The 25,000-nt window shown below is 45.5% G+C and overlaps 2 protein-coding genes and 1 long non-coding RNA gene across 4 annotated transcripts in view; 2 read left to right on the forward strand and 1 right to left on the reverse strand.

Moving 5' to 3' along the window:
- The window catches only part of cfap54 (cilia and flagella associated protein 54), a 126,096-nt gene that overhangs the window by 69,277 nt on the left and 31,819 nt on the right, over window positions 1-25,000 (reverse strand). Inside the window, exons 23-27 of the mRNA XM_063217797.1 lie at window positions 17,272-17,364; window positions 14,542-14,727; window positions 13,194-13,480; window positions 8,504-8,651; window positions 661-816 (exon numbers count right to left, since the gene is read on the reverse strand). Coding sequence (XP_063073867.1) covers window positions 661-816; window positions 8,504-8,651; window positions 13,194-13,480; window positions 14,542-14,727; window positions 17,272-17,364 — 870 coding nt within the window. The remainder of the gene's footprint in view (window positions 1-660; window positions 817-8,503; window positions 8,652-13,193; window positions 13,481-14,541; window positions 14,728-17,271; window positions 17,365-25,000) is intronic.
- On the forward strand, window positions 1,414-6,373 carry smfn (small fragment nuclease). Its single transcript, XM_063217616.1, has 7 exons — window positions 1,414-1,715; window positions 2,379-2,462; window positions 2,900-2,977; window positions 3,488-3,599; window positions 4,519-4,627; window positions 5,562-5,615; window positions 6,135-6,373. The coding sequence occupies exons 1-7, from the start codon at window positions 1,431-1,433 to the stop codon at window positions 6,217-6,219; spliced, it is 807 nt and encodes a 268-aa protein (XP_063073686.1). The 5' UTR covers window positions 1,414-1,430; the 3' UTR covers window positions 6,220-6,373.
- The window catches only part of LOC134464161 (uncharacterized), a 5,060-nt gene continuing 151 nt past the window's right edge, over window positions 20,092-25,000 (forward strand). Inside the window, exons 1-7 of one of the 2 annotated variants that reach the window (XR_010037849.1) lie at window positions 20,092-20,263; window positions 20,488-20,942; window positions 21,786-21,933; window positions 22,048-22,201; window positions 22,456-22,552; window positions 23,156-23,210; window positions 23,472-25,000. The exon at window positions 23,472-25,000 is cut by the window's right edge and continues 151 nt beyond it. This is a non-coding gene — a long non-coding RNA (uncharacterized LOC134464161). Of the gene's footprint in view, window positions 20,943-21,785; window positions 21,934-22,047; window positions 22,202-22,455; window positions 22,553-23,155; window positions 23,211-23,471 lie in introns of both variants that reach the window. The other variant, XR_010037848.1, reaches the window with a different exon arrangement.

Raw genomic sequence — 25,000 nt, forward strand, 5'->3', positions numbered from 1 at the left:
AGATGAGCAAGAGGAGGAGGAGGAAGAGGAGTGGAGAGGAGAGGAGAGGAGAGGAGAGGAGGAGGAGAGGAGAGGAAAGGAGAGGAGATGAGGAGAGGGAAGAGAGGAGAGGAGCACGAGTGTTGCTTACCTATAGCATTGTGCTATATATGGATGGTTGGTCTGGTGGTAGAAGATAAGTATGTTAACTTATCTACATCAGTGATTCTCAAAGTGTGGTCCGGGGACCATTAGTGGTCCGCGACAGAGCTCAGGTGGTCCGCGAGGGGATTTCTACTTTTCCAAGACAAGCTAGCAGTAGGCTTTATTTGTAACATTATTACAAAGCTAAACATAGCTGAAGTGTCATTTTCAGTACAATAAGACAGGCCTGTAAATTTGAATAACAAGTATGTGATCTGCATCGAAATTAGCAGTGTCAAATTAGCACTCGTCAACTGTCAATTCAGTTCACAGGAGGTGCCTGAACATTTTTGGGGGGATAAAGTGGTCCTTGGCCTGAAAAAGTTTGAGAAACACTGATCTACATTAATATTATGTACAGTACATGACTCGGTTAATACTCACTGTAATACCTCCGGCATGTCTGAGTTGATCTGGTGGTGTATTGCTAATAGACATGTAGACTGCAATACTGAAGTACTGTATAGCTTTTCTTACCTGCAGCATGTGATCTGAGTTGATCTGATGATAGATGAGGGGGGCCAGGAGGCCGTAGCAGCCCACCACCACCTGTAGGGCGGCGCCACTGTCGTTCAGCCACAGGGCCAGATCCAGCGCCACCAGCAGACGCTCACACTCCGCCAGCCGCGCTTGCTGCTCCGCGGGGGAGGAAGAAAGAGACAAGGACAATGGGACGGTTCAGTTAATTTCTTGCACATTTAACCAAGTTTTAGAATATAATTTCACCATATGTGTCTCTATGATTTTTTTTAAGGGGTGGTGGTGGTGTATGTGTAAATGCAGCTGAATGTCCAAGACAAATTTCCCTTGGGACGAACAAAAGGCATCTTGAATTTTCATGCAAATTAGAACATATCATTCAAACCAAAAATGTTTTTCTTTTTCCAACTCATGAAATGTCCTTCTGCAAATTGTTCATTAGTACATTATTATTATTTTCATTATTATCTACTGAATAGTATACAGAAATAAAAATATGGCTTGTGCCAGACTATATAGCTAATTTCCATCTACAGTCCCTAGACAGGTAAGGCAAAAAATTAAATACAGTACAGTACTATTGTTGTTGTTGTTCACTTCGTTGTAATGAATTTAAATTGCTTTCATATTTCATTATTTTTTTTATTTTAATTTTAACTCTGGCCGCTAAACCAATAACTGTTGCGCGCCCCATCCAAAGCTTCACTTGATTGGTCAAACGTGATGACGTCAGATTGCCGCGACGCTGCGTACAGGGAAGTAGGAAAATGATCCAGAGGCAGATGTTTCGTGCAGCAATATCCGCATGTTCACCGGGGCTGTTCGCAATTTCAAGACAGCTCACTAAACCCTCGTGTGCACGGAGCAGCATAGGTGTTTCTTTAGCAAACTTTCGCAGTGACCAACACCGACGGGCGAGCACTGCGTTTGGCTGCAGCAGACAGCTGTCAAAACACTCGGCGTTGCTCAAGAGAAAGATGGAACATTCGTGTAACTCATCAAACTCGGCCTCCTCAGCATCGACACAGAGAATGGTCTGGGTGGACCTCGAGGTACAAAGATGCTGTAGCTAGCAGATTGTCACTGCTGCGTTGACCTGCCCTCGTAGAAAACGAAAGTAACTTGTATGCTCGAATTGATGCGCGTTATGTAAACAACGCAGGTGTCGACTCGGGCACACTGTAGCCTACAGAATTGGTCAGCTAACATAACAACTGTGCTTGTGAGATTAATCACTCATTTTACATGGCAAGACATCAAAATAAAGCAAAACCCTCTTGATGTGTTCTGCTGTCTATGTTATTAACGCTGTCTTTTATAGTACTTACTTCAGTTATCTGGCAATGGCCTTTATTTTTAAGTTTGGGTAGAGTTTCTTGAAGTGAGTTTACTTGTAGGCCTATAGTGTTAGTAGCGGTGGGAGAGGAGGAATGAACGTCGGTATGGATTATTTGATGTTTAGATGAATCCATAAATTAATATCGCAAGTCATGCAAGGCACAGCAGATCTGGTTTCAATTGACAGCTATGGGACAGCTGTGGCCTAATGGAAATGGGTAGGGATGTGGAGATCAGAAGGTTGTAATCCCACCTGACCTCTCCCCTACACCTCCACCCATGGCTGAGGTGCCCTTGAGAAATGCACCTAACTATCTGTAAGTCGCTTTGGATCTTCGTTATGTGTAATGTAATGTAAATTAAATTCTGTCTTGTAGATGACGGGGCTGGACATTGATAAAGATGAGATAATCGAGATGGCCTGCATCATCACAGACTCTGAACTCAACATCTTGGCGGAGGTACGAGCACACTTGTCATGATCAATTCACTGAAACTGATCGACGTTCACACAATTGGTCTGAAAACATTATTTACATTCACTTAAGAGGCGATCCGTATTAATTCTGGATGGTGACGCATTGGTAAGATGGTAAGAGGGTGAGGCATTGGAGATGTGTACATTGATGGTAAGGCAACGGCCAAACATTGACTGAGAGAGATAGAGAGCATTTTCAGTAAGCTGCTGCACGTATCATGGCATCTCTTAGAGAAGAGCTCGCGCTGATACACATCCAGTGACTGTATACAGTAACAAATACAGTGACAGATAACTTCAACAATGCACAACAATGCATTATACACAAGCACATTACCATAAGTAAATAAGAGTAATGTAATGTGATGTACAGTAATAATACTGTCTAATAATACAATAATGTGATGTGTCTCTGCACAGGGCCCCAACCTGATCATCCACCAGCCGGACGAGCTGCTGGACGGCATGTCAGAGTGGTGCCAAACGCACCATGGCAACGTGAGTACTGTACAGTACAGTATGATGACTTTGCTTCTTGTGTCTGAATGAAGTGGCCTAAGTAACTTTTAAATGGCATCACTACCATGTTATGTGACCAGAGGAAAGCCACCAGGCCGAAATGTTGTCAGACATCTTTTTGACTGCAAATTGAGAGTGTGTAACACTTTTTCTGTCTTGTAATGAAAATTTAAAGTGAACTTGCAGAGGTTGTGAAACATCTCTAGACAGCCCATTACCGCTGATGTACAAAGAAGAAGAGTTCCTGTTCTTGGTGTCACTACAATATTATCACACTTTGAAAAAGACAGTACAGAGTCATTTCTGGCCAATAACAAAGTCAAAGGAAGTCAGAAGTGCTTAATCAGCCTGTGAAAGTCTTAAAATGCACACAAGAGAGCCTGTTTCCTCCTGTGCCATAGTGGTGTAACAGCTGTTGTCTTTTGTATAAAAGTGTCTCCTGAATGCCATGTAATGTGCTGCTCGGTTGGCTTGTCTTGTCATCTGCAGTCAGGGCTGACGCAGGCGGTGCGTGACAGCAAGATCTCGGTGCGCGATGCTGAGCAGGAGTTCCTGTCCTTCATCCAGAAGTACACGCCAGCTGGACAGTGTCCTCTCGCAGGTACAACAACGCAAACTCACTCTCACAGCACTCTAGTACTACTCGACAGTGCTCCCTCGCAGGTGATTTAAGGAAAACTCACTCACTGCTCTGCTCTGGGCCGGTGGTGGCTCAGGTGGTAGAGGAGCCGAGTTCAGCAACGTTCAGCAACCAGAAGGATGCAGGTTCGAGCCCCGCTCTGCCTGTTCCGATGTGATCAATGTGTCCTTGAGCAAGATACTTAAGTAAGATACTTAACCCCAAGTTGCTCCTGGTGTCAGGGTGGTACCCTGCGTGGCAGCCACTGCCACCAGTGTGTGAGTTACTCTCTGGCTTTTATGAGTACACAGACAACACACTAATATGGTACTTTCATACTGTTTTCATACTAATAAACGCTGAAATGTAAAGAAAAGCAGTGAGCACACAGCCAACTTCGGTATAGAGCTCCCTACCCTGACTTTTCAGTATTAAACACAATCCCACATTGGATTGTGACTTAGCATTATTGTATCTGTAACATTTATGTCGAATTGCGGACATAAATAAAGCTGTTAAAATGTGTGTGTGTGTGTGTGACTCGGTGACTCGCATGCTGATAAGCGTTTCCTGGATAAGTACATGCCAGAGTTCTGACTGTGTGTGTGTGCGTGCGTGTGTGTCTGTGTGTGTCTGTGTGTGTGTGTGTGTGTGTGTGTGTGTGTGTGTGTGTGTGTAACTCTAGGTAACTCGGTGCATGCTGATAAGCGTTTCCTGGATAACTACATGCCAGAGTTCTGACTGCAGGTGTGTGTGTGTGTGTGTGTGTGTGTGTGTGTGTGTGTGTGACTCTAGGTAACTCGGTGCATGCTGATAAGCGGTTCCTGGATAAGTTCATGCCAGAGTTCTGACTGCAGGTGTGTGTGTGTGTGTGTGTGTGTGTGTGTGTGTGTGACTCTAGGTAACTCGGTGCATGCTGATAAGCGGTTCCTGGATAAGTTCATGCCAGAGTTCATGAGGCAGCTGCACTACCGCATCGTAGACGTCAGCACCGTCAAGGAGCTCTGCAGGTACACACACACACACACACACACACACACACACACACACACACACACACTGCACAGTCAAGGAGCTCTGCAGGTACACACACACACACACACACACACACACACACACACACACACACACTGCACAGTCAAGGAGCTCTGCAGGTACACACACACACACACACACACACACACACACACACACACACACACACACACACACACACACACACACACACTGCACAGTCAAGGAGCTCTGCAGGTACACACACACACAAGGAGCTCTGCAGGTACACACACACACACACACACACACACACACACACACACACACACACACACACACACACACACACACACAAGGAGCTCTGCAGGTACACACACACACACACACACACACACACACACAAGGAGCTCTGCAGGTACACACACACACACACACACACACACACACACAAGGAGCTCTGCAGGTACACACACACACACACACACACACACACACACACACACACACACACACACACTGCACAGTCAAGGAGCTCTGCAGGTACACACACACACACACACACACACACACACACACACACACACACACACACACACACACACACACACACACACTAAGCACACTAAGCACATTAAGCACAGTCAAGGAGCTCTGCATGTATGAGAGAGAGAACACACTTGTATAGTACCTGTTAAGTACCATATAGCAGTGTGGGGAGCATTTTAGATTATGAATCATTAATAAGGTCCTAATTGTTTGGCCCAAACACATACACTCATACACTGAGGTAACGTGTGTGTGTGTGTGTGCGTGCGTGTGCGTGTGTGTGTACGTGTGTGTGTACGTGTGTGTATACGTATGTACTGTATGTGTAAGTACATGTGCATCCAGGTGTCAAATCCCAGCGTGAGGGTGTGAATGTAATTCCATGTGTGTGTGTTTCCCCAGGAGGTGGTATCCAGAGGATTACAGAAAAGCACCGTCTAAGAAAGGCTCTCACAGGTAACACACACACACACACACACACACACACACACACACACACACACACACACACACACACACACACACACACACACACACACAGTGCTCATCCAGTGGCACACACACACACACACACACACACACACACACACACACACACAGTGCTCATCCAGTGGCACACACACACACACACACACACACACACACACACACACACACACACACACACACACACACACACACACACACACACACACACACACGATTCCTATGCGTGTGTGCAATGCACAGAGCTTTGAGAGAGACTTTTGTATTGAAAGCCAGTATGATCTGCCTGTAGTGTACGTCGTAATGCTAAGATCTTCCACTACTGACAATGACTCCAACCACCACTGATCATGTAGTCACTGGCTTGTAGTGTTCCAGTTTGGTGGATTGTGCTGGCTGCTTTGTTTGTCTGAGTGGGTGAGGCTATTTTTGTGACTCGTTTGTATATTTTATTTTAATGTGTGTTTTTATGTTTACGTTTGATTTCAGGGCGCTGGATGATATTCGGGAGAGCATCAAAGAGTTGCAGTTCTACAGACGGGCCATATTCAAAACTCCAAAAAACACTCCATAACGGGCCAGTGCCACAGCGTCTGCATAGTGCATAAGCATAACATGACAGATTGACTGGGGAGAACAGAGGGGTATTGCAAGAACATGGCTAACATATGATAATCCTGGCTAAGGTTGAATGCATCAAGTGGTGAACCTCCTAATAGATGCCCCCCTCACGGTAGGGACACATACACGCGAATTTGCGAACTTTGCCATTCATTCCTATGAGAGAGACGAAAGCAAGCGAACAGAAGCGAGGCGAAGCGAAATTATAAAAGAAAGTTTAATGTCGTGCAAATGAGGAGCGAATTCGCCTGCCGCGGCCCAATCAAATCAACAACATAACTGTTCCATTCCATTTGATTCGCCGCGACGACCTGATGGCGGTTGGATTTCGCCTCTCTTCGCTTCGCTTGCTTCGTCTCCTATGTGTCCCTACCGTTAGTTGTCATTTAGTTGAGAAAATAAGGACTCCAGGCTCCAGCTAGGTTTATCACTTGACCATGTTCTTGGAATACTTCCCAGGAGTGAGCGCATAGTCTGACTTACAGCGATAGTGAATCGTTTCTGGACATAAGCTCATTTCACATCTCCCCTTCAGTTACTTGAAATGATTGAATTTTACCTTTCTCCTCTACTTCCAGTCGCTCTCTGAGCCTGGCAGTGCACATTTTACCTCCAAGCATAGTTATAAGATTCAGTGATAATTGCTAGCTTGTTGTAGTTGTAACTAGAAGTGGCATCAACAGAGAAGAACAGAGGAAGGGTAAACCTCAATTATTTAACTGAAGGAGAGCTGTACAGTGAGCTTGTTTCCAGAAACGGTACTGTATCGCTTTAGCTGACTGTGCTGACTGTGAGTTCTGATCTCCTCCTGCAAGTCCCAACATTTCACAAAATTTTAATGATCTGCAGTCTCAGACATCAGCACATTTTTCCACTTGTATCCATCTACAAACAACAACACTAGTAAGTAAGCAAACGCCACTGAACTGTTTTAACAATGTCGCTCTGTAACGAAGCACTTCTGAGCTGTGTTGCAACTGCATTGTTGTCATTCTGCATCCTTGCAGTGTGTCTGCTTTAGGAACCCCATCAACAAAACACGATTATGAGGGTGGTGTTTTGAAGTACGCACAGACTTTTTTTCGCTGAACTGCACCATCTTCAGATGAACTTGCCATGTTTATAATTGTGAAGCCAAATAAATGTGCTACTGTTTTGTAGTCCAGTTGTGCTGTGTTTTTGCGTGAAGTAATCTACAGCAACTTGAAACACTTAGAATTGGTAATTGGTGTGGAAATACAAAGTCAGCTAAGCCATCACAACATGGCCCATTTGCAGAGGAGTAATATTGGGGGGGCGGGGGTGTCCCTGTTTTCACCTGTCCCCATATGGGAGGTCCATATACAGTACGTGTCTTACCTGCCCCGATATGTTGTTACCTGTCCCCATATGGGGGGGTCCCTATATAATAATATCACCTGTCCCTATATGGGGGGTCCCTATCATAAATAATATTTATCACCCAGTGAGCAGACGGAACGTCTTTCTGATTGGCTGAGAAGGTGTCCTTTATTCCCCGGTAGCAGGACACCTATGATGTCATGCGGGCGTTCGGGCGTCCAAGTTGCTTCTTTTCTAACTTTCTGGCGAAGTGCTGTTATAATATCACCTTATAATATCACCTGATAATATAATAATAATAATATAATAATATATAATAATATTACCTGTCCCCATATGAGTGGTCCCTGTATAATATAATATATAGGGTTATTACCTGTCCCCATATGAGGGGTCCCTGTATAATATATAATAATATTACCTGTCCCCATATGAGGGGTCCCTGTATAATATATAATAATATTACCTGTCCCCATATGGGGGGTCCCCTCACCTGTCCCCATATGGGGGGTCCCTGTATAATATATAATAATATTACCTGTCCCCATATGAAGGGTCCCTGCATAATATATAATAATATTACCTGTCCCCATATGGGAGGTCCCTGTATAAAAATATTACCTGTCCCCAAATGGGGGGTCCCTAATATATAAGGTTATTCGCTGTCCCCATATGGGAGGTCCCTGTATAAAAATATTACCTGTCCCCAAATGGGGGGTCCCTAATATATAAGGTTATTCGCTGTCCCCATATGGGGAATCGCTGTATAATATATAGGGTTATTACCTGTCCCCATATGGGGGGTGCCTGTATAATATATAATAATATTACCTGTCCCCATATGAGGGGTCCCTATATAAGGTTATTACCTGTCCCCATATGGGGGGTCCCCTCACCTGTCCCCAAATGGGGGGTCCCTGGTCGCAGACGACGTCGCAGTGTAGCGCCCCCTCCTGGGCGTGTATCTCAGTCTGCATGAAGATGGAGGAGAAGAAGAGCTGATGCAGCACAGGAGACGTCAGCTGGAGCAACTCCACACACAACCTAAAGGGGGCGCCATAAAAAGAAATATTATACTGTATATAAATGAATATAATAATACATATTATACACTTTATAGATGCAGTTATATTAGAACCTGATGGAGCACAGGAGACGTCAGCTGGAGCAACTCCACACACAACCTGAAATACAGGATATACAGTATAGAAATAAATACTATACAGTATGTACTAAATAATACAGCTCCAGGCCACTTTATTAGAATAGCATGAAAACGTTGATTTATTTCCATAATTCCATCAATAATGTTAAACTGTCATGGATTATAGATTCATGGCCCAGTTTTTTAACTATTCCAATCATTAAATTGTTTATTTTTACATATGTTGGTCTTCCAGCTCCAAAAACCCATGAATTGGAGAATTCGCATTATTAGAATATTGTAATAAAATCAACTACATGTAATAATACATCTCTTCATCAAAATTCATTTCACATCAGTGCACATCAAATCAGTTGAAATTTGGTACTTTCTACATGACATGCAATGTTCAATACTTGGTTAGGACTCTCTCTGTCTTAATAACGGCCATGATGCGTTTAACATTGAAGTCAATGGCAGAAACAGTGCATGGGAGTAATGGAAGCCCAGATATCCTTGATGCTTTGCTGTCAGCTGTTCTTGTTTGCTGACCTGGTGTCCCACACTTCACTCTTCACTATACCCTGTAGATTTTCATGCCACGTTTGGCGCTAACTCACCAGCTTAATTCTAAATCACCAGAAAGGAAAACCCCACTCATTTTCAGCAGCAGCCATCAGGTTTAAACACCCCATGCTACCAGAGATTCTTTAAGTATATAGAGATATGCCAATGTAATAGGTTGCTATGGACACCTAACATGACCAGGTTCCGGTCTGCCTAAAGGGGCGTGTCATAATACTCCTTGCATTGAATAGAACAGTCCTTAGGTCTGCCTAGGTCTGCCTAAAGGGGGATTTCCCCCCCTCTCCCTTGCAATAATAGAACCCGGAAACAATTGGCCAATGGAACCTCTCTCTCTCTCTACTCTCTCTGATACTACTCATGCTACTCAGGGAAGCAGATAGATTGGACAAAGGGGTCCGTTGTCCCGATCCCAGAATTGGATCCTCAGTACACAGTATGTATTGGGTGGGGGGGCCTTTCAGAGGCCTTTGTCCAGGGCCTGGACAAAGCTGCCATGGGCCCTGCATGTGTAACGGAGGCTAACTAGCACAGAGTTGGCGTGGAACGTTGGTAAAACCTCCCTCCGATAGCCTCATACAGTCTCGTGCCGTTGGGCCGAGAGACTAGTCTCTTGGCCCAGTGGTATCGTACTGTGTCTCCCATTGCCGGACCGTTGTAGTTGACGAGGTCGCACGTTCGATCCCCGAGGGGGGTGAACAGGTGCAAGATGACCTCCGTCACACATGCCATCATAGGCCATGTAACACTTGCATCAGTGGCAGCCTGGTTTCCTAACAGGTTACGGTTGATTGTCACAGGATTTCTCCGTCTGGAAGTACAGCATGCTCTATTCTATGAGATAGATACATTGATTCAGGTACCTGAGCAACATATTGCACATTGGGTCTGAATAACTGCACTTTAGCATAGCACCGTATTTAAGTTGCCGGGTTGTCGTATCGTAAACCTGTCTTTTTACCCTGGGGGGTGTGTTTGTGGATTGCGTTCTGTGCTGTGTCTATTGTGTGCTTTTGTAATTGTATCAGACATAGGCCTACTGTAAATGACACAGAACCCTTTTCTAAAAGGAGAATAAATATTCTATCTATCTACAGACTTGGGTAGAGAAATGGACCTAGCGGCCCAAAGACTCCGGTCCGCATCTGCAAGGTTACACTCACATTACAGATGCTTAGTTCAAAGGTCAGAGGTCACGTGATAATGATCGGGGTTGGCATTTAGGCTGATGCCACAGACCACGGGGGTCACGCTCAAAGGCTTTGCACACTTAATAAGACACTAAGGTCAAGCACAAGATTTTTCTGAGAGCAGAGTAGAGCAGACGTTTCAGGGTTCTGCCATCATCAGTGCTCTCGACGCGCTGTCCTCATCTCTCGCTCTCATGCCCTCAGGCAAGAGACACGGTCAGAGTTTTAACCCTTCGCCCCCCATGGCGGGCGCTCCCCTTTCGGGGCAGGTGGTTTTCCGTGAAGTGGGCCGGTGGCGGAACCCCGGGGCTTGAGCCCGCACACCCACACAAACCAACTTTCAACAAACAAACACAAAAAAAACACACACCAAAAAACCCACAAAAAAAAAAAAAAAAGGGGGCAAAAAGGGTATGCAAAAGCGGGAAGGGAGTAAACCTTAAAATTTGATCAATAAAAAAATTGGGTTTTTTTAAGTTTCCCTTTTTAAATTTTGGGAAATTTGTGTTTTTAAAATTTAAAAAAAAACTGTTTGGAACCTTCTTTCCCTTGTTTTGGGGGGTTTTTGGAAAAAAGTTGGTTTGGGGTTTTGAATTTTAAAAAGGGGAAAAAAAGGTTATGTTAAAGGGAGGTGTTTTTAAAAAAACCCCAATTCACCCACACCCCAAAAAAAAAGGGAAGTTTTATTTTAAAAATATTAAATTTCCCAAAAATAAATAATAATTTCTCCCCCCCAAAACAAACAAACAACAAAAAAAAAAAAAATTAACCCCCAAAAAAAAAACCCCCCAAAAACAAAAAAATACAACAACCATTTTAGAGGATTTTTTTTAAAAAAAAAACCCCTTCCCCTACCACCCATCTTCGAGGGGGGCGTAAAAAAAAAAAAAGGGGGGGGGGGGGGTTTGGGGGGTTTTTTGTGTTGTTGGTGGGGAAAATTTGTGAAAGGTTGGAAGTCCCCCGGAAAAACCCCTAAAACCCCTTGTTTGTGTTAATTTTAAAAAAAAACCCCCCAAAAATTCCCTTTATTTATAATGAGAAAAACCAAAAAAACCAAATGTAACATATAAAACCCCCCCCCAAAACCCCTCCACTAAATTAAGGGTCCCCCCAAAAATTTTCCAACCCCAATTAAATCTTTTTTTTGTGGTTAGGGTGTTTTTTTTTTGGGGGGGGATGTGTTGTGTGTGGTGTGAAAATCAAAACGTGTTTTCCTCCGTTTGTGGTTGTGTGTGTGGGGGGGGCCCCCCGCCCAAATATAGTGTGTAAATATTTAGGGGATTTGTCACCCCCCAAGGGTCCCCCCCTCGGGCCCCCCGCCCGGGGGGGGGGAGGGTGGCTGCTGGGTTTTTTCCTGGGGGGGTTTGTTTGGGGGGGGGGAGGCGGAGGGGGGGGAGGGGAGGTGCTCCCGGGCGGGCTGCTCCCCTCTAAGGCGGCCGGGGGGGAAGGGGCTGCCCAGTTTGGTTTACAGGCTCGCTTGGTCAGGGCAGGCTGCCCCGTCTGGTACGACGTAAAAATTTACAAAAACCAAAACCCATGGGAAAAAAAAGAGGGGGGTTTTAGCGCAAAAGTAGTATTTGGTAGACGTCAATCTTACTATCAAACAGTCTTTGCCTACCTGTGCCACATGTACTGCATAGCTATACTCATGAACGGCGTAGGGTTTTTCCTTGTGCTTTTACCCCTTTTTTTGGGGGGGGGAAAACAACCCATGCAAGTCCCCAAATTTGGGGATGTTTGGGGGTTTTAAAAAAAGGGAAAATAGGACCCGTAGACTAGTGTTGTTTCCAAGGGGCAAAAAGCCGAAAACGTGGTTTTGCTGCCCTGTTCAAATAAAATTTCCAAACAGTCGTGGGTGAAGCATGGAATGTGTTCCTTTTGACTAGGCCCATGTAGCATTTTAAGTCAATGAGACATGCGGTTTGTTTTCACCCATAAAGGAGCGTAACGCAAATTTAAGAGCAAAGTACCCGGATGGCCGTTCATGAGTATTGCCTACCTGTGTGCCACTGTATCAGTTATATACTTTTGTATCAGACTGACCACATGTTTTTGCATATGTACTATCCCACGCTAGCGCATTCTGCGTGGTGGTGAGACACCTTTTGAAGTTAAGGCGTGCCCCTCAAACGGAACGGTAAAGTACTTTCATGCACTTTTGTCACACGACGAGGTTTGCTCAGTTTTCCCGCCGTGTCAGCAATTTTGTTTTGCCACGGCAAATTTCTGTTGCTAAAGGTGAAAATGCTCAGCTGTGCCTTTACCAAAACCATCCCTAAACCTAATCTGGCAGTAAAGCATTGTTTTTTGGGTACTTTTACGGGTTTCCAAAAAAGCTAAATTTGCAAGGGACTGACCCCCTTTCCCTTTGGAAAATCGTGCCCGACCAAAACCATCCCTAAAAACCCAACCCGTCACAGGGCGTTGTGGAGCCACCTTAAAACCCTTTCCCAAAAGGGGTACTGGACACACCCCATAGTCGGGGTTTTAAAACAGTGTTCCCCTCTTTGCGCCTGTCATGATGTATTTGTGCGTACCCGTATTGCCTACCTGTGCCAGGGGGGCCCATTTGGGGGGCAGTGCGAGGGGTTTTGGGGTTTGGGTGCCAGGTATATACTGTATATATGCATACTTTTTGCCTACGTCCCCAGGTATATAAAACCTAACCCGTGGCCGGGGTGCCCATCGCCGGGGAGCAGTGCCAGGGGTGCAGAGGCCAGGTATTTACTGCATAGCTTTCTGTCCAGGGAAATAATGCCACCTGGCCCCCGCCCAGGGATATAATGCCTACCCGTGCCAGGTGTGCCCATCCCGGGGAGCCCGTGGGCCGGGGTGCGGAGGCCAGTAGGGGTCTCCCCGGGTCCCCGATTGCCGTTTTCCCCACCAGCCGGCCCCCGGGCCGGCGTACGCCGCCAAACCCCAAACACGTACTTCTGGTTTTTGGGTGCAGCCCCCTTCCCCGCGGAAAACACGCTCACCCCCCTTTTGAAGGAACCTTTGGGGGGGCAAAGCCTAGCTATGCCAGGTATACAGTGAATAGCCTATGCCTAGCTATGCCAGGTATACAGTGAATAGCCTATGCCTAGCTATGCCAGGTATACAGTGAATAGCCTATGCCTAGCTATGCCAGGTGTATATAGCCTATTGCCTAGCTGTGCCAGGTGTATATAGCCTATGCCTAGCTATGCCAGGTATACAGTGAATAGCCTATGCCTAGCTATGCCAGGTATACAGTGAATAGCCTATGCCTAGCTATGCCAGGTATACAGTGAATAGCTAGTGTCTAGCTGTGCCAGGTGTGTAGTGAATAGCCTATGCCTAGCTATATCAGGTATACAGTGAATAGCTAGTGTCTAGCTATGCCAGGTGTATAGTGAATAGCCTACTGTATATTTACCTTTATTTGATAATGTAGAGCAATGCAATTGCACGGCCCATCGCGGCCCTCCAGTGCGAGGTTGAAAACTTTTCCGTGGCCCTCAAGTTTTTGAACACGGCCCATCTTAATCCCTGGTCTATTGCCTACCTGTGCCAGGTGTGCCCATGCGGTGAGCAGTGCCAGGGGTGCGGAGGCCAGGTGTATACTGCATAGCTACTGTGCCAGGTATATAATGCCTACCTGTGCCAGGTGTGCCCATGCGGTGAGCAGTGCGAGGGGTGCGGAGGCCAGGTGTATACTGCATAGCTACTGTGCCAGGTATATAATGCCTACCTGTGCCAGGTGTGCCCATGCGGTGAGCAGTGCCAGGGGTGCGGAGGCCAGGTGTATACTGCATAGCTACTGTGCCAGGTATATAATGCCTACCTGTGCCAGGTGTGCCCATGCGGTGAGCAGTGCCAGGGGTGCAGAGGCCAGGTATATACTGCATAGCTACTGTGCCAGGTATATAATGCCTACCTGTGCCAGGTGTGCCCATGCGGTGAGCAGTGCCAGGGGTGCGGAGGCCAGGTATATACTGCATAGCTACTGTGCCAGGTATATAATGCCTACCTGTGCCAGGTATATAATGCCTACCTGTGCCAGGTGTGCCCATGCGGTGAGCAGTGCCAGGGGTGCGGAGGCCAGTAAGGGTCTGCCGGTGTCCCCGATGCCGTGCCCCACCAGCCGGCCCTGGCCGTCGTAGGCCGCCACCGCAAACACATACTTCTGGTTCTGATGCAGCCCGTCCACGCGGAACACACGCTCACCTCTAGACGGAACCTGGGGGAGCAGATGACAACACAACATGATATAGTGCATACACACACACACACACACACACACACACACACACACACACACACACACACACACACACACACACACACCTATCCCATACAAACAGACCTTCCACACGGAACACACGCTCACCTCTAGACGGAACCTGGGGGAACAGATCACAACACAACATGATATAGTGCATACACACACACACACACACACCTATCCCATACAAACAGACCTTCCACACGGAACACACACTCACCTCTAGACGGAACCTGGGGGAGCAGATCACAACACAACATGATATAGAGCATAACACATCACACATCAGGTACAATAACCCACACACACACACACACACACACACACACACACACACACACACACACACACACACACACACACACACACACACACACACACACCTATCCCATACAAACAGACCTTCCACATGGAAAACATGCTCACCTTTAGACTGCACCTGGGATAGCATATGACAACATTAACATCACACACACACACACACACACACACACACACACACACACACACACACACACACACACACACACACACACACACACACACACACACACACACAACACACACACACACACCACACACGCTCTACTGTATCCCATAAAAACAGCTGCTCGTCCCTAGATGGAACCTAGATGGGACAGGATATGTTGACACACAGCATGACATAGTGCATAAAAGCGGATTCATACTTGGCGTGACTGGCGCTAACCTCCTTCATACCTCACTCGTGACGATGGCGTGCGCTGTCACGTGACCCAAAATGACGTCACACGCCCCTGGCGCGGCTGGCGCGGCTGGCGCGGCTGGCGCGGCTGGCGCGGCTGGCGCGGCTGGCGCGGCTGGCGCGGGCTGGCGCGGCTGGCGCGGCTGGCGCGGCTGGCCGGCGGCGGCTGGCGCGGCTGCCGCGGCGCGAGGTCGTCCACCCCACATTTTTTGTAACTTGCCGTGCTCCACCAGCAACCATGCAGGTAGGCAGACAAAGCAGCATTTGCGAAGAGAGGCTACAGCTACTGTAGGCTACTACAGAATGGACCCTGCATCATTTTGAGGATAATAAAATGTCCTAGAGAGTTATTTTATCTTCTCCCTTAAATGTTGTTCAGTGAAACAATTGTTTACTTTGTTCAGAAGCACGTTGTGTTCGGTGATTTATTTATAAATTCTGCAACCAGAACAATGCTCTCACATGGTCTTGGAATGATATGGCAATGTAGGCTACAACAAAAATCTATGTTTCATTGTGGTAAGTTATAAGTCAGACGTTCTGTAGCATTACAGCAGTCGTATTTGGCTTTCTATTTTTATACATCTGTAGAACTCACGCTGCGAGTTTCTGCCTTTTCTGCGACAGAATCTGCTGTTTCTCTCATGAACAGCAGAGAGCACACTTCCGAAAATGCAAGCAAAAGCCTGTAAATGGCGCTTTTGACTATGAATGGTCTGCCACATTTTAATGGCTCTCGCGCCAAATGCGCCAAAGTGCGCCAAAGTGCGCACGTGAAGTATGCAGAGCCCTTAACGCATCACACACACATAAACACACACACACATACACTTTGTATCACTTACACACAGCACTGCACAAACACAGAGGACTGCACACACACACACACACACACACACACACACACACACACACACACACACACACACACACATACACACACACACACACACACACGCAAACACACACACAAACATACAAACACACACACACACACACACACAGCATTATCCATCCATTTATCTCATTTGTGGGTGCTCAGGGAGGAACAATAAAACTCGGCTACAGGTTGGACAAGTTATGAACAAATACAAAGAAAGAAAGAATCCATTTTTGTTCCAAAAAGCTACACTGCCTGCCATTTGTCATGTTTACTAGGCAGGTTGTGAGAATGAACAGTGGTTAACGGCTTTCCCAATAGCATCAGATTGGTACTTCACACCCAGAGAGCATGACAGAGAGTGCAGCCTGTCTGCACGCTCCCCTGTCTGTGAGCATTAAGCAGTTCCTTATTGGCCCTAATGGCCCGGTCGATGCCAATATCACCTCACACTCTAGCTGCTTTATACAGGAGAGGCTGAGGAGACCTCTGTAAAGACACCAACCGTGGCCTAGTGGTTAAGGAGATAGGCCACCTACACGTCTGCTACAAAAAAACCCTTCAATGACCCCTATTATTATTTTTATTTTTTTGTTGGTCTTTTTGAACTTTATTTGATAGGACAGGAAGCGAATCAGGAGAGACGGGGAGGGGTTGGCAAAGGACCCGGGCCAGGAATCGAACCCGGGTAAGCCGTATGGCAGGCGAGTGCCCTACCGGTTGGCCACGGCAGGGCCAATGACCCCTATTACTATAAACAGTAGCTGTGGTGAGCACGAGGCCTGACTCAGTACGTACCATGATGGAACAGTATCTGGCAGTCTCCCAGGACTAACTCTGTACGTACCATGATGCCAAGCGGTGAGCATGAGGCAGGACTCCATACAGTACGTACCATGATGCCGGTGCCCAGTATCTGGCAGTCTCCCAGCCGCACTTTCAGGTTGATGCCATCCGCCTCTCGCCCCAAGATCTGGTACCAGCACACCTGCACACAGGGGAAGGAGTGTGTGTGTGTGTGGGGGGGGGGGGGGACAAGGTATTGGAGAGAGAGAGAGAGAGACGGGGTGTTGGAGAGAGAGAGACAGGAGACAGGTGTTGGAGAGAGAGAGAGAGAGAGGTGTTGGAGAGAGAGAGACGGGGTGGGGGAGAGAGAGACAGGGGGTGATGGAGAGAGAGAGATACAGCGTGTTGGAGAGAGAGAGATACAGCGTGTTGGAGAGAGAGAGATACAGCGTGTTGGAGAGAGAGACAGGATAGTGTTGGGAGAGAGAGACAGGGTGGGTTTGGAGAGAGAGAGAGAGGGTGAGAGAGACAGGGTGTTGGAGAGAGAGAGACAGGGTGTTGAAGGGGGTGAAAGAAGGAATGGAAGGTGTTGGAGAGAGAGAGGGTGATGGAGAGACAGGGTGTTGGAGAGAGAGAGGGTGATGGAGAGAGAGAGGGTGTTGGAGAGAGAGACGGGGTGATGGAGAGAGAGAGACAGGGTGGGTTTGGAGAAAGAGACAGGGTGTTGGAGAGAGAGAGAGAGACAGGGTGTTGGAATGAGAGAGAGAGGGTGTTGGAGAGGGAGACGGGGTGATGGAGAGACAGGGTGGGGTTGGAGAGAGAGAGAGAGACAGGGTAGGTTTGGAGAGAGAGACAGGGTAGGGTTGGAGAGAGAGAGACAGGGTAGGGTTGGAGAGAGAGAGACAGGGTAGGTTTGGAGAGAGAGAGACAGGGTAGGTTTGGAGAGAGAGAGACAGGGTAGGTTTGGAGAGAGAGACAGGATAGTGTTGGGAGAGAGAGAGAGACAGGGTGTTGAAGAGAGAGAGACAGGGTGATGGAAAGAGAGAGAGGGTGTTGGGAGAGAGAGAGAGACAGGGTGGGGTTGGAGAGAGAGAGAGAGACAGGGTGATGGAAAGAGAGAGAGGGTGTTGGAGAGAGAGAGGGTGTTGGAGAGAGAGACGGGGTGTTGGAGAGAGAGACGGAATGTTGAACGGGAGAAAGAGAGACAGAGTGTTGGAGAGAGAGACAGAGTGTTGGAGAGAGAGAGAGAGTGTTGGAGAGAGAGAGAGGGTGTGGGAGAGAGAGAGAGAGTGTGGGAGAGAGAGAGAGAGTGTGGGAGAGAGAGACAGGGTGATGGAGACAGAGACAGGGTGATGGAGAGAGAGACAGGGTGTTGGAGAGAGAGGGAGAGGGAGAGAGAGAGAGAGAGAGATGGAGAGAGAGACAGGGTAGGGTTGGAGAGAGAGAGAGAGAGAGATGGAGAGAGAGACAGGGTGTTGGAGAGAGAGAGAGAGAGAGATGGAGAGAGAGACAGGGTGTTGGAGAGAGAGACAGGGTGTTGGAGGTGACAGGGTGTTGGAGGGGATGAAATGGAGAGAAGAGAGAAGTATTATGGCAAAGGCCAGCTGCAGCGATTCTTCAAGCAGTCTTTCACAAACAGCAGAATTATACAATAGTTAGATCCGGTCGAATTATTTCACAAATTGTGATTGGACAAGAGGCGTTCTACACGTCACTAGGAGTGAGGGTATCCTCCAACACTCTATGAATGACTCTTCACATCTAATAATCACTCCGCGACCAACGATACAAAGTAACCGTAACCAACGTGGTGCGCGTTGCGCAGCAACCAAAGACAATAACTGGAACTATTTTTCCGGAGCGGAGGAACAAGCAAATAAACAATCAGATAAAGTAATTAAAATAATTTAACATTTCTTTCAATGAACTAATTGTGTTAGCAAAGGAACTATTGTATAAAAGCAATATAACACTTGTGGTCGTGAGGTTGTTCTGGGACACCCTCACGGGTGTAATTACCTACGGCACTCAGCCTGCGGCTTCGTGCCTGCGACGAATCACACCCGTGAGGGTGTCCCGGAACAACCTCACTCCCACTCGTGTCATATTGCTTATATACAGCATAAAGTGGACTGAAACGCTGTGAATAAAAACAGATTCAACCCCAGCGACAAAAAGAGGCCATACTGCAGGTGTAATACAATCTGCATCTTGATACCGTGGGGCTTGAAAACAAATGGTTAAGAACCACCGAGACAGAAGGGAGGAACATAGGTTGGTTAGGAGGCCTTGAAGAAGCCACCACTCCACACCTTTATATGATATTAATAGCACGCTGAAAGGGCAGTGATGGCAATAAAGATACCAGTTGGTCACCTCTACCCACAGGCTAGGCTTTTTTATAATATGATTTAATGGCTACATATATAATGCCATGGTACACAAGGGGTGCATGTGTACAGAGGTGCACCATATGTCATGTGGTATTAATGACAGTCCTAAATGGCCAGGAGGTGACCATAATTAAGATGCTCATGTTCCTCAGGAGGGAGAGAGCTTGAGGTGGCAGAGGAGAGGATACACTGTCCCCTGTACCTCCTGGCTAGGACGTGGATAATTACAACATGTGTGTGTGTGTGTGTGTGCGTGCGTGCGTGCGTGCGTGCGTGCGTGCGTGCGTGCGTGTGTGTGTGTCTGCCGTACACTCACAGAAATGATTCATGGAGGAGTTCATTTCTATGCATTCAAATCTATTTGATTTTATTTAAAAACTCATTGTTTTAAAACATATACATTACAATTAACTATAATCTATGTAATTGGACTAATAATAAAATGTATTGAATTGAAACACTTAATATATAATTAAAATGTTTAGATAATTAACAATATAAAACAAATAAGATCATATTATTTAAAATGTATGTGATTAGTTTTCATAAAAGTTATGTGAATTGGGAAAACTGAGGATGCAACTCCAGTCCAGAGGTGGCGCTACTTGCTGCACATCACGGTTGTTCACAGCCAAACGTTTGAGCGCTGCATTTCTACTTCCTGTTGCCCTTCAACTGTGTGGGGAGTGGAGCGAGATCAATGTTATGGTAAGAAATCTAAAGCCATCCTACATCCAATTTCTTCAAATTGTGTCGAAATTGTGTAGTTTATATTAGATGGATACTATTTGGTTTGATTTCTGTTCACATTTCCGTAGTTTGTTATTGCTGTAGCCTAAACGGTTAAATCCTGCATGGCAGGTGTTCCAGTGCATGTGTGCTTCAGGCTAGTGGTTCTTTGGCAACTTGGCTTGTTTGTTACTTCTCTACAGGTCGACAGTAAACTAAACCAACCTTGAAATTGGTTATTATGCTGTTTGAAACGACACAAAGCCACAAGTGATTGTCGTAAGCAGTTGTATCTTTCCCCTTTTACAGTGCCCAGTTTATGGTAGGTTTAGCAAAGTGCTGCTGATGTTCACAGTTTGCAGTTCAAATTCCTTATTGCGCTGTAATAATGTCGTTTAAATTCAGTTCAGTTCAATAATACTAAACTACACACGGTAATCATGCTGTTTAAAATTGCATTGCGCTGTTCTTTGATTATTGTGTGCCATGTTATCTGTTTTGTGGGTCAGTTGCAGTAAAAGGATGCATCATAAATGCAAAGCATTCGTTTCACTGGATAGTAATGGCATCTGCTCTTGTATTGCCCTTTCTCCCCAGATACAAAACTATTGTGGTATTTTTGTCATTCTCCTCAACTGGACATCCATGTGGCGACATGGTAAGTTTAAACTTATTGAAAGATGTACAGTTGTATCTCAAATGTAGTTCATATGACTGACACAACAAAGTTGTTGGTAACACTCTATGAAGCCCATATATATAGCGCATTATGAGTGCATTTATTTCAAATTATAATGTGCATTATAATTTGGCTACTTACAACGCATTACAACTACACCCATGATCTTTCATGATGCTTTATGCTAACAGTTATGAATAACAGTGAACTAAGTTTATAAAACTATGTAAATCCAAGGGTGTTATGAGTGCTCGTGACTGGATATATACTACAGACTGCCTGATGGGGCTTACACTACATTATGATGCATTATACTGCATTACACAGTGCATTATAGATGCATCCATATGAACTTCACTTTACTTAGAGCACACATTGACAACTTATGATCTCACATGGAATATTATAGCGTCTTATTCGTCCTTATATCCAGGTCTGTGCATAGAGGGGTATAAGTACTCCTAATGCATTAAAAGCCCCATCAGGCATTCTGTAGTTTATAACCAGCCAAGAGTCCTCATAACACAATTGTATTTATTAAGCATTATAAGCTAGATTCATGGGTATACATAGCTGTTAATATAAAGCATCATGAAACATGATGGGTGTAGTCATAATACGTGGTCAGTCATTATAATGTGCCTTATAATTTGATATAAATGCGCTCATAATTTGCTATAGATATGGGCCTCATAGAAAGTGTTACCAAGTTGTTTGTTAAATGAACCTGAAATGTGAAAAATGTGCATGTTAACCATTCAAATGATTTGTCTAAACATTTATAAGGCTGGTATTATCTCCGTGTTCAATCTGGTCAAGCAGATGAGGGGCCTTCATTTACTGCCGACATAGATGAGGTTCTGATCAAGAAGGTGATGCAACGCCCATGCTCAACCTGGAGGAAGGAGGTTCTCCGGGAGCCAGCAATTCCAGACTTCCAGAACAGATGGCACTTTTTGATGCCAGCGAGGTAAATGTAGTGTAGTTGACTGGACTGTCACTGGACTAAACCAGTGACATTCTTATCTTTTGGTGTTGTCGTCAATGCCATTAACCTGCCACAACCCCTGTTGTCTTTTTACAGATCAATTTGGAATTCATGTAAATTGCCACTGTACCTCTGACCTCAATTCTTTGGTGAACTGGACTATCGGGCAAGTGGCCTTATCCGGATCTTCTGTATCGAAGGTGGAGCTGTAGGACGGAAGATCTCTGCCATAATGACCCACATGGAACATGTACGTTTTTGATTCTGGTCTAATCTGATCTGCATACAGCTTGTGAGTTAGATAACCATGGTGAAGTTTATGTTGATTGTTTCAGATGTTTTTCTTGCCGTTAGAAAAAAAAAACACTTGACTGCATGGGTTTAGACTTGTGAGCTTTGAGTGGGGTTAAACAAGGTTTTGGGGTGGTCAATGGAGAAATGACTGACTTTGTTGCCCTCAGTACCTGTGTTGGTTTGTGACACATTATGCATACTGTCCTCTAGGATGCCGGCGAACTGTCTGTGTATGAACTTCAGCGACTTGAACATCAGAGAGAAGGTTTTTTTGTCATCTTTGAAGATTTCACAAGCATGTGGACATGTAAGAGTTTGCCGCTGCTCTCATCTTCACACATTGCCTCACTTTGTGTCTTCTCCTACTCTACTCTCTCCCTTCTGTTCTTGCCTCTACCTCCTTTTCATACTGTCACTCACCAGTATATCGAAATAGAACTTTGAGATTTAAATGGCTGTCAAATTTGGTCTTAAAAGTGTATTCTTTTTCTCCATTGCCATGTAACTTCATTCTTACTCCAGACCTGTGTACCATTTATTAAGGGGGGGCTCTTTAGGGTCTTAAGAAATAATGTGATGTTTGCTCAAAGTACACCAAATGTCCCTGCTGCCATAGGAGCCCACATTTGATTTGATGGTACAAAGTTTACACATTTCAGCATGCTTGCTCTGAATGTTTGCCCCTCTGCCTGCAACATCTTGAGGAAAGTCCCAACTCTGATCTGATATTAGTGCGATGGACTGTCTCAAAGTTTACAATTAAGTCAACCAATGCACATCGAAGCATTTTTTTTTTTAAGTTGAAAGAGGAAGTTCAGCATCCCTTGTGAATGGAAAATCACCACTGTTTGGATTGCTACCAATTCAGTGTAGTGATACAGTGGATCTAATAATTTCTTTCTGTCAAAAGGCAGCAGAGGATCTCCGGACTCGGGATGCAAGTGAGGCCAAAGCAAGATAATGAAGTAAGTCATAAAGCACTGCATTTTCAAGCATGACCCCCCCCCCCCCTCAATTAATTGAACAGAAGTTTTGCAGTCAGGATAGGGGTAATGGGAGATGAGGTTGGAATGGGGAAATGAATTGTCTTCTTTCTTTGGCCAACAGGTGACTTTTTTTTTTTGATTGCAAAGTGCCTGGAAGACAAGTCTTTTGAACTTATTTCGCACCTAAATCTTTGTAGTTCTTTCGTTAAATCATTTTTTTTTCCCTTTGCTATGTTCCAGGACCTTGAATGCAGACAGGCCGAGGCAGACACTGCTGAGAAGACCATGGGCATCTACACAGTCCGGACAGAGGGTGATGGTCTAGGTGATGCATGTTTTGAAGATGTCTGTGTGGCACTGGACGGTGTGAGTTCTCCAGAGCCTGCGGAGTGTCGGCCATGCATGTGTTGGGCTTTATGAACGAATCTATGCACCAACTTGAGCTATCCAAAAAGACTGCGAAATATACATACATTTGAGGGTTACCAGAAAGTTCTGATGGACCTGTACTCAAGCAAGCTTGAAATAGCTCCTGTGATTCAGTGGCATACACGCCTGTTAGACTCTCACTTCGCTTCCGCTCACACTGCCGCAGTGGCATTGGTTGTGACCCGTAGATGGTCGACCAGGGGGAAAAAAACTATAAAACTCATGATATTTTTGTCTTCGACCAAGTGGTCAGTGTGGAGGAGTTTGAGGGTTTTTTTTTTTTGGTTTTTTTTAAATCCATGTCTGCTGTCGGCCACATACACACAACTGTTGCCCACACACCAGCGGCCTATACTACAAAACTGGTTCAGGATACGTTAAGGTTAAGTTGAGAGTGAAATCAACTAATAGAAGAGCCCAGAGTACTTATTTTCTTTAGAAAGGCTCTTAGATGATTAGATAAAGGTATTAGATGATTTACCTAACTTAGTAATAGGCCCCTGGTGAACTATTCTGTACACAAACCAGCTGAACTAGTGTGCCCGCTCACTTGGTTGACTACGTGTATTGGCTGCCTAAGTACACCTGCTGAACTTTTGTTGCACCCACAAACTTGGACTGTTGGCTGTGTGCACACACCTATTAGGACTGTTGTACTTAATGCCAGCTGAAGTATTGTGTGTGCACACCTGATCTTTTTCTTGTGTACTACACACCTGTGGGACTGTTTCGCCCACGCACGCTTGCATGGCCATTTGTGTTAACCTTTTGCGCCCGCAAGTCACACCAACACACTTACCCAACTTTTCTGTCTTTCAACTTGTGTTCAGATGAGTTGTTTGTGTAAAAAATGTTTGTACAGTATATAGAAATGTACTGTGTTCTTTGTCAAGACACCTGTGTGATGGATGGTGAACATGGTGTAATTTCTGCCTTATTTTCCCTTTCCTTGGTTTTTCTTATTATACAGGGTGTTTGTTAAAATGTTTTTTGCATTAGCTAGCTGGTCAGGAGGGGAAAAACCTCAGCATACTGACCATTTTGCTTTGAAATTACTTTGACCTTTTGGTCTTACTCCAAGTGTGCAGGGGCCTATACTACAAAGCTGGTTCAGGGTAAGTTAAGGTGTAAATCATCTAATATTACATCTAATAATAAGAAAATGAGGACTCCAGGCCCTTCTATTAGGTAATTTACCTCTTAACTAAACCTTAAATTATCCTGAACCAGCTTTGTAGTATAGATCCAATTGATTTTGCAGGTTTGGATTCTTTGAAGTAAGCTGCGTTGTGACTCATGCATGTGAAGTACCGTATTGTTTTTACTTTTGGTATTGTGAA

The sequence above is a fragment of the Engraulis encrasicolus genome, chromosome 15, assembly GCF_034702125.1.
Source record: "Engraulis encrasicolus isolate BLACKSEA-1 chromosome 15, IST_EnEncr_1.0, whole genome shotgun sequence".
Taxonomy (NCBI): Eukaryota; Metazoa; Chordata; class Actinopteri; order Clupeiformes; family Engraulidae; genus Engraulis; species Engraulis encrasicolus.

What these genes read in the sequence shown, in the direction of transcription:
- smfn (XM_063217616.1), top strand. Translation starts at nt 1,431, where the DNA reads ATGATCCAGAGGCAGATGTTTCGTGCAGCAATATCCGCATGTTCACCG. An exon ending in GCCAAACGCACCATGGCAAC is followed by an intron (nt 2,978 to 3,487) that starts GTGAGTACTGTA and finishes TGTCATCTGCAG; the next exon opens with TCAGGGCTGACGCAGGCGGT. An exon ending in ACCGTCAAGGAGCTCTGCAG is followed by an intron (nt 4,628 to 5,561) that starts GTACACACACAC and finishes GTGTTTCCCCAG; the next exon opens with GAGGTGGTATCCAGAGGATT.